This window comes from Cimex lectularius, unplaced genomic scaffold, assembly GCF_000648675.2.
Source record: "Cimex lectularius strain Harlan isolate CLEC.00 unplaced genomic scaffold, Clec_2.1 scaffold10, whole genome shotgun sequence".
NCBI classification, from domain to species: Eukaryota; Metazoa; Arthropoda; class Insecta; order Hemiptera; family Cimicidae; genus Cimex; species Cimex lectularius.
Window position 1 is genome coordinate 1860794 of NW_019392665.1, and position 15796 is coordinate 1876589.

General features: G+C 38.5%; 1 protein-coding gene across 2 annotated transcripts in view; it reads right to left on the reverse strand.

The window, feature by feature from the left end:
* The window catches only part of LOC106667410 (zinc transporter ZIP11), a 109337-nt gene that overhangs the window by 11072 nt on the left and 82469 nt on the right, over window positions 1-15796 (reverse strand). For both annotated transcript variants that reach the window (XM_014395344.2, XM_014395343.2), the window contains 2 exons: window positions 11257-11355; window positions 4848-5006 (listed from right to left, as the gene is read on the reverse strand). In XM_014395344.2, the coding sequence (XP_014250830.1) occupies window positions 4848-5006; window positions 11257-11355 (258 nt within the window). The remainder of the gene's footprint in view (window positions 1-4847; window positions 5007-11256; window positions 11356-15796) is intronic.

Here is a 15796-nt window from a genome sequence, read left to right on the forward strand (position 1 = left end):
GACCTCGTTGGTTTTGCAAATGGAGCACTGGGCTTTATTTTATACTGAGAAGCACTAACAGTTTTAAACTTAACTTTGTTTACTTAATTTTTATTGTTATCTTTGTATGTCGTATTATCTTGTGTTCAAGTGATTCTCAGCCGGCCGACACCTCCGGCAGACGGTTTAATAATCAATGCTGTATAAGAACTGTTTTTATTTTAATTTCGGTTATATTTCCTTAAGTATATAATTTTTTGTGTGCAAATAATTTTTTTTCCATTCGTTCATTCAAAGGATTACAAGCAAATAAAACACAGATAAAATCTACCACTTGTGTTTACAATTGGATTTTGTAAATAAATCTTTGAATAGACAATCTCTTTTTTGTTGATTTTTCTGTAAAGCTTCTTTTTACCGTTCGGGTTGTTTGATTTTTATAAGTCGTGTCGTTTTTAAGTTTAAAGTTTGGGTGAGCGTTCCAAGTGATACAGATTACCGTGCCAACGTTTCGATCTTTATTGAGATCATCCCATTAAAAACTGCCCCAAGGAGCTTCCATCGCTACCAAAATACTGGAGGCTACTCAACAATGGATCAAGCCTCCATCGTGTCCCATCTCGGAATGATCGTTCCATTATTTCGAATGTACTTCTTAATCGACATTCTAACGACTTCGTCAATGTCAGTTTACACCAATGTAAGGCGATTTTCAAAAGATAACCTGCCACTGATCCAGAACTTCTGATAAGGCACAGAACAGCTACGTTGTTTCGAAGGAAATATCATCAATCGGTCTGAGGAAAATTGAACTAAAATCTTCTTTTCGGATGAGTCACGGTTTTGTTTGAGGTCTTCAACGGCCGGAGAGAGGGTTTGGAGAAGAACAGAAGTTACGTTCTCGAGAAGCTATGGAGGTTATGTTTTGGGCGGACATTTTTACAAGTTGGTACAAACTTGGTCTTCATCGAGGGTTCTTTAACACCTGCGTGATACATTAAAGGTGTTATTAGTTGTTCCTTATACGCGACTGTTTCATTTTTATGATTTTTATGCTGGGATCGCTGGTGACTGTTTGGAATGGCCAGCGTGTAGTCCGTCCTATCGAACATCTTGGGGACGAGCCAAAGAAGATAAAAGGTCGCCCATTGATGCCAGAGAATTTTCAGGAATCGAGCTGTTGGAGGAGTATGAAAATATTCCACAGCAGTACATTCAAAACCTCATAAAATCTATGCTACATGGGATGCAAGCGGTGATCAACGCAAGAGGAAGAAATACTTCGTACTGAATGTTTTCTATTCGGTTTATTCTATTTCTAGTATTCTAAAAAAAACGAAGGTGGCCACTTTTTTACCTACCAGTGTACACCCACTAAGTAATTGTGCTTCAATGTCAGTACATACAATTCTTAAGCTCGATCATTCATGGATTGCTAACACATATTTACTATATCTGCAGAATGTGAAAAAGTTATGAGATTATATATATTGAATGAAAATTCGAGGAGTGAAATGGTGATTTATTTATATCCTTCGCATGGTCAATGTAATAGTTCTGACCATACAAAATCATTTTGATGTTCAACCGAATTTACACATTTTGCACTAATTTGAGGTTAACTAATTTGAGGTTATAAATCCAACTGAAGGCTCTTAACAATCGTATCATGGCCGTTGTATGTCCACCATTGGGATAGCAATTAAAGTATTTTATGCTTCATTTAAAGTTGATAAAAAGCCATGAATTGGAACCATAAATACAGCTAATACTTACTAACGTGTATTCAAGATGATATAACGATACCTATTAAAGGCCTATAAAATCTGAGTTTAACCCCGGTTCGCTATGATATCCGCATTCTTATGCTGCGTTATTATGAATGCCTTGACTTATATGACCTTATTCTATGACCACCATGATGCTTTACTTCGAGCAATCATATAGTATCCGAATGGGATTGGGCCGAATCTCGCTCGTGGCTAATTCTTCTACTCAACCGTCTATGTATAAAAATTGCATATGGTATATCATCACATTCATCACATCGATCGCAAAAATAAGTAAAGTAAGTTAAGATCAACGAATCAAGAGCTCAGTGGAACGTATTGAAGGAATTCTACACCTGTGACCCTGGTAGATTTACCTGTCTAAGGATGGTTATTCACATACATGATGCAATCTACGAAGTTAATCATATAACCCACGGTGTGAGTGTATAAAACCCTTCCGTACACTGGACGATTTGAGGGCCGATGCAACATGAAAGCGATGCGACAGCAACGCAACATCGGCTAAACGTGAAGATATCCATACACGGGTCGATTTGCAGTCGACGCAACTTGAATGCGATGCGACAGCAACGCAACCTCGGCTAAACATGAGGATATCAATACACGGGTGATTTGCGGCCGACGCAACATGAAAGCGATGCGACAGAACGCAACTTCGGTTAAGCTTGAAGACATCCATAAACGGGTCGATTTGCGGATGACGCAACATGAAAGAGATGCGACAGCAACGCAACATCGGCTAAACGTGAGGATATCCATACCCGGGTCGATTTGCGGTCGACGCAACTTGAATGCGATGCGACAGCAACGCAACCTCGGCTAAACGTGAAGGTATCCATACCGGGGTCGATTTGCGGTCGACGCAACTTGAAAGCGATGCGATAGCAACGCAACATCGGCTAAACGTGAAGATATCCATACACGGGTCGATTTTTCAAAAACAACGGCACCCCGTGGGTTCATATAGTCGTCGTAGCTGAAATACTCTCGTAAAATAATAATAATAAATGAAAAGTTCAATTGATGAGCAGGACAATATCCTGTACAATCAATTACAGATTAATGCGCGGAAGGAAAACAATTGAAAGAACTTTTGGCATGTTGGCAGAAAAAATACCACTAATATTCCAATACGATGCTGAGCCCTGAATAAGATTAATGACATAACGAGAGCAGTTTTTATATTTAATTAACTTTTTTTAATAGCTCGCTATATTTTTGTTATCTTTATTTACTTTTTTGTTCATTCAGAAGTTCTAGTATTACCATTAGGTCGTGGTAATTCGTACAACTCATAAAAAAAAAAAAACACATTATTCCACGCCTTCGCCGTTGTGTCTTTTATGGACTAAGCAGGGAGGGAGTAACCGTAAAATTCAGGATGTTTTTCCAACTTCTGTACAAATTTTATGTTCGACGCCTCCATTGAATATTAACATGAAACGCGCAACTCAGTTGAAAAGGTGTCGACCCGCGAGTGGTTGCCTACCTACGAAGGAGTCGTGACAAAAGTTGCGTCGCAGTTGCATCGAGCGCGCCGTCCACACGTGTAAGGAGGGTCATACGGTTTTTGGGAAAAACATAATGTCTGCCGATATCTGTCATTGATTGGACACCGAGGTGATTTTGTTACAATTCGTGCAAGGAGTAGAACTCATAATTAACCTGAGATTAACCTGAATGCCATTCCGTATATTTAAGGGTAATGATGAACCAGAAAAAGCATAGAAAATGGGGTGAAGACTCGGAAGGAAAGAGTGAGGTCAAACCGGCTCGACTTCACCGCATCGTAAAAATATCTCGAGACGGACAGTTATTACAAGTTGACTATTGTCCCACGGGTGTAGACAACAATGGACCGTCCAGCACGGTGATTTTCTCATTAAAACTCGCGTAAATCATGGAGTTTATCAATTTTGATCTTTTAGTGTTTCTGTGCGGCCGCGGTTTTGCGGGACGAGTCGGATTTTAATACCATGAAATAAGGAAGGATTTAACACTGCACCAATCACAAAAAGCCGACAGCATCCTGGGCTGGTTTTCAGCCGTAGCCGGAGGACAATTTGCGTGGTCGTTCACCGTAAAACGTGCGATGGGGCGGGGCGGGGGGGTTCTTTAGGCCTTTCTGAAAATGTTTCTGCCGCGATGGCGTGTTCTCGTGTGTTCTTCGGCGGAAATGGGACCAGCGTTTGAGGAAGAAGGAAAGAGAGAAGGGACTCCCCTGGCCACTTCGAGACGGATTAATATTCCTCTTTTTACGGGTGGTCCAATGCCTGTTGTGCAATAAAGAGGTCTCGCGGAGGAATCCGATCGACCCATTTTCGCCAGTCTGCCGTTCTGTGCCGGATTTTTCTGCCAACTTCCGATAACCGTTCTCCACGAACTTTTCACCGGCCATACCACTACTCGTGTAAATAAAGCTCAAAACATCGTGTAGTTATATTTCTAACGCAGCTCATACAATATACCCGACCGGTGTGTTACCACGAGGGATTTATACACCTGACCTCGACTTTCGCCCCTCTTGCCCAGTGCCAAAACTGGTTGACCGAGAAAAAGTCATTAAGAAGAGAAAGTGCACATTTTTCCATAAGATAAAAGCCTCGAGACAGTATGTCGCCTCTCTCTCGCACAACGATATACATTTACATAGTGACTCGAGAATATAAAAATACTCGATAAGGGAATTCTTGTAAACGAAAAAAGGCCAAACTAAAAACCGGACCTTGCACCATCGGGCTTTCACATTCATACTTTATTATTAGCAGTGTTTTTTTGATCAGGAGGTGAATCGGACAAGTCGCCCGTTGATTTCATAAAAAAAATTCAGGTTGATGATAGGTCGTTTTGAACGGATTTTCCGAGTGGAGATAGGCTCTTTTTGAATTGTGCGATTGTTGGGAGAGGTAGAAGGGGTAGAGGTAGCAGACTGGATGCTAGGAAGAGGAGGAGAGCGGGGCCGTTGAAGAATGCGGCGATCAGGACGTTGAACCTTGCACCTTTCTCTTTGACGGGGAATGCCCCGTGGAATGTCATCCCGGCCGAGGCCGGGCCGATTCGGCTTGTTCCACTCACTTCGTATTCGCTTCCGGGATGATGTCGTCGACGACGACGTAGATCATCGCACCTGCTGCGAAAGCCATGGCGTACGGCAGGATGGGCTGCGCCGCTGACACGAGGATAGCGCCGACCAGGCCGAACACGGGCTCGACCATACCGCTCAATTGACCATACCTGTAACATAGAAAGAAAGCATTTATGCGAAGGGGACAAGAAGGGAGGCATCCACATAGAAAATATAACGATCATCACATCTGAAGAACCAAAATTTACATTTAAAGATTAGCATTTCTGGGAGGCATCTACATAGAAAATATAACGATCATCACATTTGAAGAACCAAAATTTACATTAAAAGATTAGCATTTCTGGGAAGTGGACCAGAAGAAAGACATTTTAAATATGTTCACAAAAAAATGCAACGATAATCGCATATGAAGAACCAAAATTTACATTAAAAGATTAGCATTTCTGGGAAGTGGACCAGAAGAAAGACATTTTAAATATGTTCACAAAAAATGCAACGATCATCGCATATGAAGAACCAAAATTTACATTAAAAGATTAGCATTTCTGGGAAGTGGACCAGAAGAAAGACATTTTAAATATGTTCACAAAAAATGCAACGATCATCGCCTATGAAGAACCAAAATTTACATTAAAAGATTAGCATTTCTGGGAAGAGGACAAGAAGAGAGGCATTTTTTAACATCTAGACAGAAAATTTAACGATCATCGCATCTGAAGAACCAAAATTTACATTAAAAGATTAGCATTTCTGGGAAGTGGACCAGAAGAAAGACATTTTAAATATGTTCACAAAAAATGCAACGATCATCGCCTATGAAGAACCAAAATTTACACTAAAAGATTAGCATTTCTGGGAAGAGGACAAGAAGAGAGGCATTCTAAATATCTACACTGAAAATGTAACGATCAGCAAATCTGAAGAACCAAAATTTACATTAAAAGGTTAGAATTTATGGGAAGGGGGCAAGAAGGAGGCATTTTAAATATCTGCACAGAAAATTTAACGATAATGACATTTGAAGAACCAAAATTTACATTAAAAGGTTAGCATTTCTAGGAAGTGGACTAGAAGGGAGGCATTTTAAATATCTATACAGAAAATGTAACGGTTATGACATCTGAAGAACCAAAATTTACATTAAAAGGTTAGCATTTCTAGGAAGTGGACGAGAAGGGAGGCATTTTAAATATCTACACAGAAAATGTAACGATCATGACATCTGAAGAACCAAAATATACATTGAAAGATTAGCATTTATAGGACGTGGGCAAGAAGAGAGGCATTTTAAATATCTACACAGAAAATTTAACGATAATGACATTTGAAGAACCAAAATTTAGATTAAAAGGTTAGAATTTATGGTAAGAGGACGAGAGGAGAGGCATTTTTAATATCTAGACAGAAAATTTAACGATCATCGCATCTGAAGAACCAAAATTTACATTGAAAGATTAGCATTTATGGGAGGCATCTACACAGAAAATTTAGCGATTATGACATCTGAAGAACCAAAATTTACATTAAAAGATTAGAATTTATGGGAAGGGGGCAAGAAGGAGGCATTTTAAATATCTGCACAGAAAATTTAGCGATCATGACATCTGACGAACCAAAATTTACATTAAAAGGTTAGAATTTATGGGAAGGGGGCAAGAAGGAGGCGTTTTAAATATCTACACAGAAAAATGTAACGATCATCACATCTGAAGAACCAAAATTTACATAAAAAGGTTCAGTATAAATATATGAATAGTAATATATCATTACATATAAATTTCATTATTTTTAAATTCAAATGTACATTTGAATATAAAAATAGCTTAGATATCGCTTTATTTGACCAGATTTTGTGCACAAGTCGTTTTTCACAATGGTTTTGCAATTTATTAACTTAGCAACATGCACAGAGCAGCACTGTGCACATTTACTAACTCAAATCATGTGGGAATTGATGGCTCCAAATCAATATGTATTTGAAAATCAAGTAAAGCTGTGTTAAATACGCAATGATTGAGGGTTGTCCTATTTAAAGAAAAATCCCTTTAAATTGTTTAAAAAAAGTTTATGTTATAAAATACTATTTAGACTAGAACGATTGGATTATATTCATGGCATAGAATTGTTGATGGTTACGGTTTGATTGTAAATTCAATCCCCAGTTATGACATGTATACAGGGTATCCCAGGGAAAGTGCGATAAAAAAAATCGTGTGATTTGATGAGCACCTTTTATCACCTGTACCTTCAATCACTGCTAATTTTTCCATCGATTTTTGCATTCAGCACTAAATGTCCTTTATACTATTTTTCAATAAAGAGCCGTAATAAATTTTCAAATTTGAAAAATACCACAAAGTTTGGTTTTTAGGAGATAATGGCTTTATGTTTGATCCTAGAGATTGACAAACACACGAAAATTCCATTGTTTATTAATCTTTCGAGGGGTATAAGAAAATCCATAACCACTCATCAACGATCTCGGCACAAGTGATGATGATGATGTATAATTGTTTGGTTCTCAAGTTTTATAAATGATTGAAGGATCTATAAGCACATTACAAATGTTTTCAAAATTATTACCACGATGTCGGACACACACCCGAGCTCATTTTCACATGGCACTTACAGTTACTTGTGCGGATAAATTGGTTCTAAGTTTATCAGAAGCTTCGACGATTTTAATTCTTAAATCTTCACCACTGTTCGTTACTGAACTGTAAACCTACACCCAACAAGTGTGTGCCCGGTTGTTCCAGCAAAATCCCACGTGATAAGGAGGAGACATCCCTGGGCCAGCTCGTTTCGCCGATCGTACTGTCAGGGATTTCTGTTTGGGCAGTCCTTAAGTTCAAAAGTAAATCCAATGGTGTTTAAATCCAAACTTTTAGATATTTGTGTTTTTATCAAGTAAGGTAACGTTTCCATGTAAAAACCATGAAAAAATCGCCCCCTTCTTTTCTTACCATATTAAACTTTGATTTTTCCGTAATGTTGCGCGTGGCGATTGGTAGAACTAAAAATAAAGCTATAACAGTCCTTGAAGGCTTGTTGTTGTTTATTTTGTATTAAATTGTTACACCCTGTTAACTCTATTACGTCGTGTTAAATCGAGAAAAATGATGACGTAGACTTGTAAGAACCGGCTAGTTAACATTGCTCGATCTACAGGGGCCAATGTTAGATGTTAGGTCGAAAATGTAGTCACATTGCTAGCCGTTAGGGCGTAGGTAACCAACATGGCAGCCATGAATTTAACAGCTGTTTTTTGTTTACACGTGTTTTTATTCTTAAATACGCATTTATTAACTCAGTCCAATACATTTCTTTTGTTAACTTTTGGTCTGTCTTTAAACTCAAATTCAAGTAATATTTTAGTGTGAAAAATTATATTTTGTTTTTTAAATTCATACAGGAAGCCCAATAGTTCCTACATATTAGGGGTATTCACGATGTTTATTAGTTGTTAATTCATGTTAACTCGAATAGAAAAATGTCCAGTAAGATCGTGAACGCCCCCTTCTTTTCGTAGCATGTTAAATGTTAATTTTTCCGCAATGCTGCGCGTGGCGACTGGTAGAACCAAAAGTAAAGCTATAACAGTCCTTGAAGGCCTGTTGTTCTTGGTTATGGTTTTGTTTTGTGTTAAATTGTAAGATGCCATAAGTTAATAAAAAAAGGAAAATTAATCAACTCTTTCATTCAAAATGCTATCGATGCACTCGAAAAATACTAACAAATGACACGTTTCAATTCGTGCCGCCATACCTAACCTGTATCCTAACCTCTAACAGCCTACAACTTTGTAGGATAGAGGATGTATCTATTACGAATGAGACTGTAAGGACAGATCATAAATTAACAGAAGAAATGTATTGTTCTGATTTAATTAATGCTTATTTAAGAATAAAAATACGTGTAAACAAAAAACAGCTGTTAAATTCATGGCTGCCATGTTGGTTACCTACGCCCTAACGGATAGAAATGTGACTACATTTTCGACCTAACATCTAATATTGGCCCTGGCCTGTTAGATCGAGCAATGTTAACTAGCCGATTCTTACAAGTCTGCGTCATCATTTTTCTCGATCTAACTCGACCTAACAAAGTTAACAGGGTTAACACAAAGATTGTGACTACTCCTAATCTCTTCATGGTGTTTTATGATTCATTGATTATAAATCGGTAGAAATATGGAAGCTAATTTAGAAACATTAATCAATAAATTGGTAAATCAATATATTGGTCTAATTTAATTAATGCGTACTTAAGAATAAAAATACGTGTAAACAAAAAAAAGCTGTTAAATTCATGGACGCCATGTTGGTTACCTACGCCCTAACGGCTAGCAATGTGACTACATTTCCGACCTAACATCTAACATTGGCGCCTGTTAGATCGAGCAATGTTAACTAGCCGATTCTTGCAAGTCTAAGTTATCATTTTTCTCGATCTAACACGACAGAGCTAACAGGGTTAACACAAAGACAGTGAATACCCCTATTGTGACTATCAACTGTCGCTTTTGTATACCCTAGGGGTGTACTATCAACCAAATTTTTTTCGCAATTTCTCTGAGATACCCTCTATAAGACGTGTATACATTTTCTGTGTCTCTCTGTCTCTGTTCCACCTATATTTGTATATTTGCCTTTTTGTCTCTATCAATCTCCCTTTCCTTCACTCACTCTGTTCGGGCTTGATTTTTTTTTCCAAACTGTAACAATTTATTTGTGGATTAACAATACAGCTTCAAAAATTCTACAACTTATTTGACGTCAATCTAGAAGAAATCTCGACTCGCACAGTCGAATCAATCACGTAGCTTTTACATCATGTAACGAGTAGGTCGAAACGTCCAGCCGAGGTTGGAAATATTCTAAATATCCGAGAACTTTTGAATGTGGGAAGGCGCAATTGACCCAGGGGAACTCTCCGGCCGGAAATGAATGTTTTACTAGAAATTGCGATATTCATATGCGAAAGCATGGGCGGCCGTCCGGCGGTAGATTAGAGTGAGAGGAGGTCATTAGAAGGCAAAGTCAAAAGGCAATTCTCTTAGGGCAATTAGGCCGACCCTCGCTTTCGGCCGGCACCCACGAAAATCCCGAAACTGGGCCGTAACTTGTCCTAATGGATGTACTCAGGCGGAGTCAGTGGGTGTCCTTGCCTCCACTTCCTCCGGCGGATGTTGCCTAACGGATTCCTAGATAGGCCTATTTCCACCACTAGGCGGAGTCTCGCCGAGGGGAAAAAAGCCAAATTTTTATAACAAAACTCGTGAATAGAGAGCAAAGATGGTTTATCCATTTCTCGAAAACCTTCCAATTAGCGACTTTTATTATTTTTCCACCGGTAAACACGAACAAAGTGAGAATTCCACTGGTAATAAATATTATAAAACATCCTCGTCTTCAATTAGTCACCCCTTAGGTTCTAACGATCATAAAAATCCATTGCAATTACTCTCCACGGCCGGTAATTACGGCTGGATCCGAAGGGCATTACCATATGTTAATGGGCCGTAGGCGCCTCGCCTGGAGAACTATGAGTACAAACAGGCCTTATCGGTTTTTCCCTCTTTGCCGAGCTGTTATTTAGATTACATCCCAGATTAAATTTTACGGAGAAGAAATTGCGAAATAAAATTCCCACAGTTTTAAACCCTCCCCCCTCCTCGACATAATACAGACGGACGGATAACAGGTTTCGGGCCAGCATGTTACCAACATACAATACCAATCAAAACCATAAATTACAGTGCTCTCTTCTACTCGGATCAAAGGGATCATCATAAATGGCTGTAGGAATTTCAGAAACTATCCCAGCGTCAATCACATTTCCATGTAGAGCAATGCGTAATAATAACTTCAATACTATTCTAAGATTAATCATATTAATCTGTTTGCTTATTTTTATACACATTTTACTAAAGTTTTTTTTACAAGGGGATTTCAACTACGAGGTGGTAAGTAGGTCGGGTTCGAATGCAGGGTGGCTGGATTCGAACCCGGGACCTTCACCTTAAAGTGATGAGCGCCGTGTCAACGCCTAAACCGTTGCGGCCACCGACGCCCGTTAAAGATAGTTAAAAATCAGTTTTATCATCATCGGATGAGCTGTTACTGCCAGGCTGTTGAGTGTTCCTACAGATAATTTTTATTTTTTCGTCGACCTTCCTGTTTAGGACTTCCTCACTTCCCTCTTTGTTGTTCCTGAAGCAGAGGCTATCGCCATCCCTCGCTGCCGAAATTCGTAATTTCCTCGTTCGATAAGACAAAAGCCTAAAGAGGAAATTCGTCGTTTCATTCATGAAAACGAAACGATCCAGCCTTTTTTTTTAAATAAAAATTTCGAAGCTTTTTACCACTGGAAAAAATATGTTTGAGGTTTTACCAGAAGCTCGACAGCGTTGAGAAACCGGCTGCTTTCAGTGGGAGGCTCACGGCGAGGCCCTCCGGGAAGTTCTGAATTCCAATTCCGATCGCCAAGTTCCTGCAACATGAAAATATATAAAATAAAAATACATAACTTCGACGAAAATCTGTCATTTCAAAGTAACTGTACTAAACTGAATAACTGTATTATGTACTATTCGATTTTTATGACATTAACGGCCATTCTCCCAAATACCTCCCAGTCGATCAAGAAATCCGACTGATAAAAATCAAAGAAGGTCATTGAAACCGATTAACCTTAAAGCAATCACGGTAAAAACAGAGAAAACTATGAAATACTATTAAACACAGAATAAACCAATATGAAAGTATTAACAATAAGTCAAAGAAAGCCAGTAGAGGTATTCACGATCTTTGTGTTAATCCTGTTAACTCTGTTAGGTCGTGTTAGATCGAGAAAAATGATGACGTACACTTATAAGAATCGGCTAGTTAACATTGCTCGATCTAACAAGCCAGGGCCAATGTTAGATGTTATGTTGAAGATGTAGTCACATTGCTAGCCGTTAGGGCGTAGGTAACCAACATGGCAGCCATAAATTTAACAGCTGTTTTTTGTTTACACGAATTTTTATTCTTAAATAAGCATTAATTAAATCAGACCAATACATTTCTTTTGTTAATTTCTGACCTGTCTTTAAACTCAAATTCATCATAGATACATCCCCAATCCTATAAAGTTGTAGGCTGTTAGAGGTTAGGATACAGGTTAGGTATGTCGGCACGAATTGAAACGTGCATTTGTTAGTACTTTTCGAGTGCATAGATAGCATTTTGAATGAAAAAATGGATTAATTTTCATTTACATTTCTTTTGGTAATTTCTGACTGTTCTTATACTCTCATTTATAATAGATACATCTCATGTCTTATAAAGTTGTAGGCTGTTAGAGGTTAGGATACAAGTTAGCACAGTTACAGTCAGCACGAATTGAAGCAGGACATTTGTTAGTAGTTTTCGAGTGGATAGATAGCATTTTGAATGAAAGAGTTGATTAATTTTCCTTTTTTTTATTAAGTTCTGGCATCTTACAATTTAACGTTTCAATGTTTCGTCGAAGATGTAATCACAATGCTATCCGTTAGGTAACCAACATGGCAGCCATGAATTTAACAGCTGTTTTTTTGTTTGCACGTATTTTTATTCTTAAATTATTAATTAAATTAGACCAATACATTTCTTTTGTTCATTTCTGACCTGTCCGTATACTCTCAGTAGGATGTTAGAGGTTAGGATACAGGTTAGGTATGTCGGCACGAATTGAAACATGTCATTTGTTAGTACTTTCGCGTGCAGCATTTTGAATCTAAGTGTTGCTTAATTTTCCGTTTTTATTAACTTCTGGCATCTTACAATTTACCAGAAAACAAAACCATAAGAATAACAAGCCTTCAAGGACTGTTATAGCTTTATTTTTGGTTCTACCAATCGCCACGCGCAGCATTGCGGAAAAATTAAAGTTTAACATGCTAAGAAAAGATGGAGGCGTTCACGATCTTACTGGACATTTCTCTATTTGAGTTAACACGAATTACAATCTAAAAAACATCGTGAATACCTCTAAGATATTAGCTTTTTGTACGTGGAAAACGTCTGTCTGGGCGTTTCGCGCTTTCCTTTTTCCGCGTTTCCATTCTCCGACTTCAACCTAAGATTTGGGCACAGTTATTAAATAAACTAGTGTTGCTAAGCTTAAACAGGCTTAACATTTGAGGTTCATTAACCCTAGTTTGTCTGTCTGCGGCTAAAGAGAAAGTGGCCGACTCTTCCTCGTCGGCGGTTATGATTTTTGAAAGTTGGCCATTGATGCTGGCCGAGTGTTTCGATATGAAAGAAGACATTCCCCGAATAGCTAACGGTTCGCATCGTACAGCCTTGTCCGATGTTTCTCTCTGTCCGAACTTTTCTCTTTCGTTTTGCGGATTGAAGATCAACTGTATGTCACTCCATTGATAATTCTGTGCAACACAATATAACACGACACCTAAAATGCACTATCAGGCAAAAATTGTTTTCATTTTCTCGATCAAATAAAATTTTGCCATTAATTTGTCTTATTGTTTTTACCAATATATATTTGTTTATGCTATCTTTTAAATTGGGAATATCAATTAGAGGTAAATACACTTAATCCTTAATCCAAAACAAGGATAAAGGATTTTTCAATGTTTACTTTTTACGGAATTTAAAATGCTTATTCAGTCTCATTGGAATTCTGAAGCAATAAACTGTTTAGTTTTCTTAATTTCAATTTTTAAACTTTAAAATGCCACTTAGGGCTGAGGATGTTGCGCGTGGTGTGGCTCTTATTGATGATGGACGTTCCATCAGGTATGCGACTATTGCCATCGGAGTTCCCTACAAAACTATGCGAGATGATGTTAGACGTTTGGGAGAAATTGGGTCCTACCATAGAAGGCCAGGTTCAGGACAGCCTAGGGTAAAACAACCACAGGATGATTGGATTTGAGAATTTTGCAAAACCGGCACCTTACTGTTAAAGCGATTCATCAGCTCCAGGACGTTCGAGGTGTCCAAATTTTTGAACGCACTGCTTGATGAAGAGTATGGACTGATGGCTTTTCGCCAAGAAGGCCAGAATTGACGAGACCACAGAGTTGCACGGCTCGCATTTGTTTGAGAGCAAAGCCATTGCCATTGGACGAATGGTCTGCTGAACTTTTTACAGATGAGTGTAGATTTGCTCTAGGATCTCCAGATGGGCGTGAAAGAGAAGGCAAAACGAAAGGTACGAAGCTTGTAATTTTTCCCAGAGCCAAGCTTTTCAACGTAGCTCAGTGATGGCCTGGACAGGAATTTCAATGGATAGTCGCACAGAGTTGGTTGTTGTTCGTGGAGGGTCTTTGACGGCCAGTCGCTACATGGATGAAATTTTGGAACACCATGCTTATCCACGATGAAATCAGCGACAATCTTCCAACGCGCGATAGTACCCGTCCAGATTTTGCTTACATAGCACGAACGTACCTTCAACAGCATGGCATCAGCGTCTTAGCCTGGTCAGCCCGATCTCCAGACTTGAACCCCATCGAACATTTATGGGATAACCTCAAAAGTCACCTCTTATGAATAAGAGATAACTGATAAACCTGATAACTCCACGACCTTGAAAGGACTCTTCGTGAAGAATGTGCTAACCTCCAGCAAAGAGACATTTCCAGTCTGGTAGAAAGTATGCAGAGGCGTCTTCGAAATGTAATTAAGGCAAGAGGATATAAATTAAAAATGTAAAACAAATTTTTTCTTTATTTATTCTTTTTTCGTTTTCCTTAGCAATTTACATTTTTTTACTCTTTTAGGCAAAGACTCAATTATTAGACGTTGAAAAGTGAAACTTTGATTATTATATAAAAATCAATTTATATTACAAGTGGGCGGAATTTTTTGCCTGACAGTATATACACCTCTAGTGTACAAAATGATATATTTCAATACAAAAAATAGGTATAAATATCTTTATGAACGTTCTTTTGCGTCTTGATTCTTGAGTATGCCTTTCGATTTTAATTCCTTGGTATTGATGCCGGAGGTTAATAAACAAGGAAAATTAAGGAACCCTTTCATTCAAAATGCTAGCTGTGCACTCAAAAAGTACTAACAAATGACACGCTTCAATTCGTGCCGACATACCTAACCTGTATCCTAACCTCTAACGGCCTACACCTTTATAGGATTAGGGATGTATCTATGATGAATTTAAGTTTAAAGACAGGTCAGACAAAAGAAATGTATTGGTCTGATTTAATTAATGCGTGTTTAAGAATAAAAATTCGTGTAAACAAAAAACAGCTGTTAAATTCATGGCTGCCATGTTGGTTACCTACGCCCTAACGGCTAGCAATGTGACTACATTTTCGACCTAACATATAACATTGGCCCTGGCCTGTTAGATCGAGCAATGTTAACTAGCCAATTCTTACAAATCTACGTCATCATTTTTCTCGATCTAACACGACCTAACAGAGTTAACAGGTTAACACAAAGATCGCGAATACCCCTATTAATAGTGTCTTAAGTGGTTTTTCCAATTTCCTCGAACTTCTCCATGTAGAATCTTTCAACAAATATGTTTCTCAACAAAGATTTTTAAATCGTTCTATCGCACAACTGTTATGAGAAACGGAAATCTTCAAGTTCGGCTCGAACCTTTCCAGAGTTATCTCGGACTTGGAGGCGGATGGAAAATCCGCCCGTCCAAATCCAACTTGCCCCGGTGGATTTTAAATTTTAAATTCGACCGAATTTAACTGGGAGACGTGTTTCTCTCTCGGTCGTTCTTTATCTTTGAACAGTCATGTGTGATACGCGGGGTCGTTGAACCTGGCACCCAATGGCACTCCTTACCTCGACCATAAAAAGCTCTACTGATTAGATTCCAAACACTATTATTCGCCGTCTGGAAGTGGGGAGCCGAGGGGCGTTCTGTTAAAAAAGGCAAATCTTTGTAACGCCTCCTG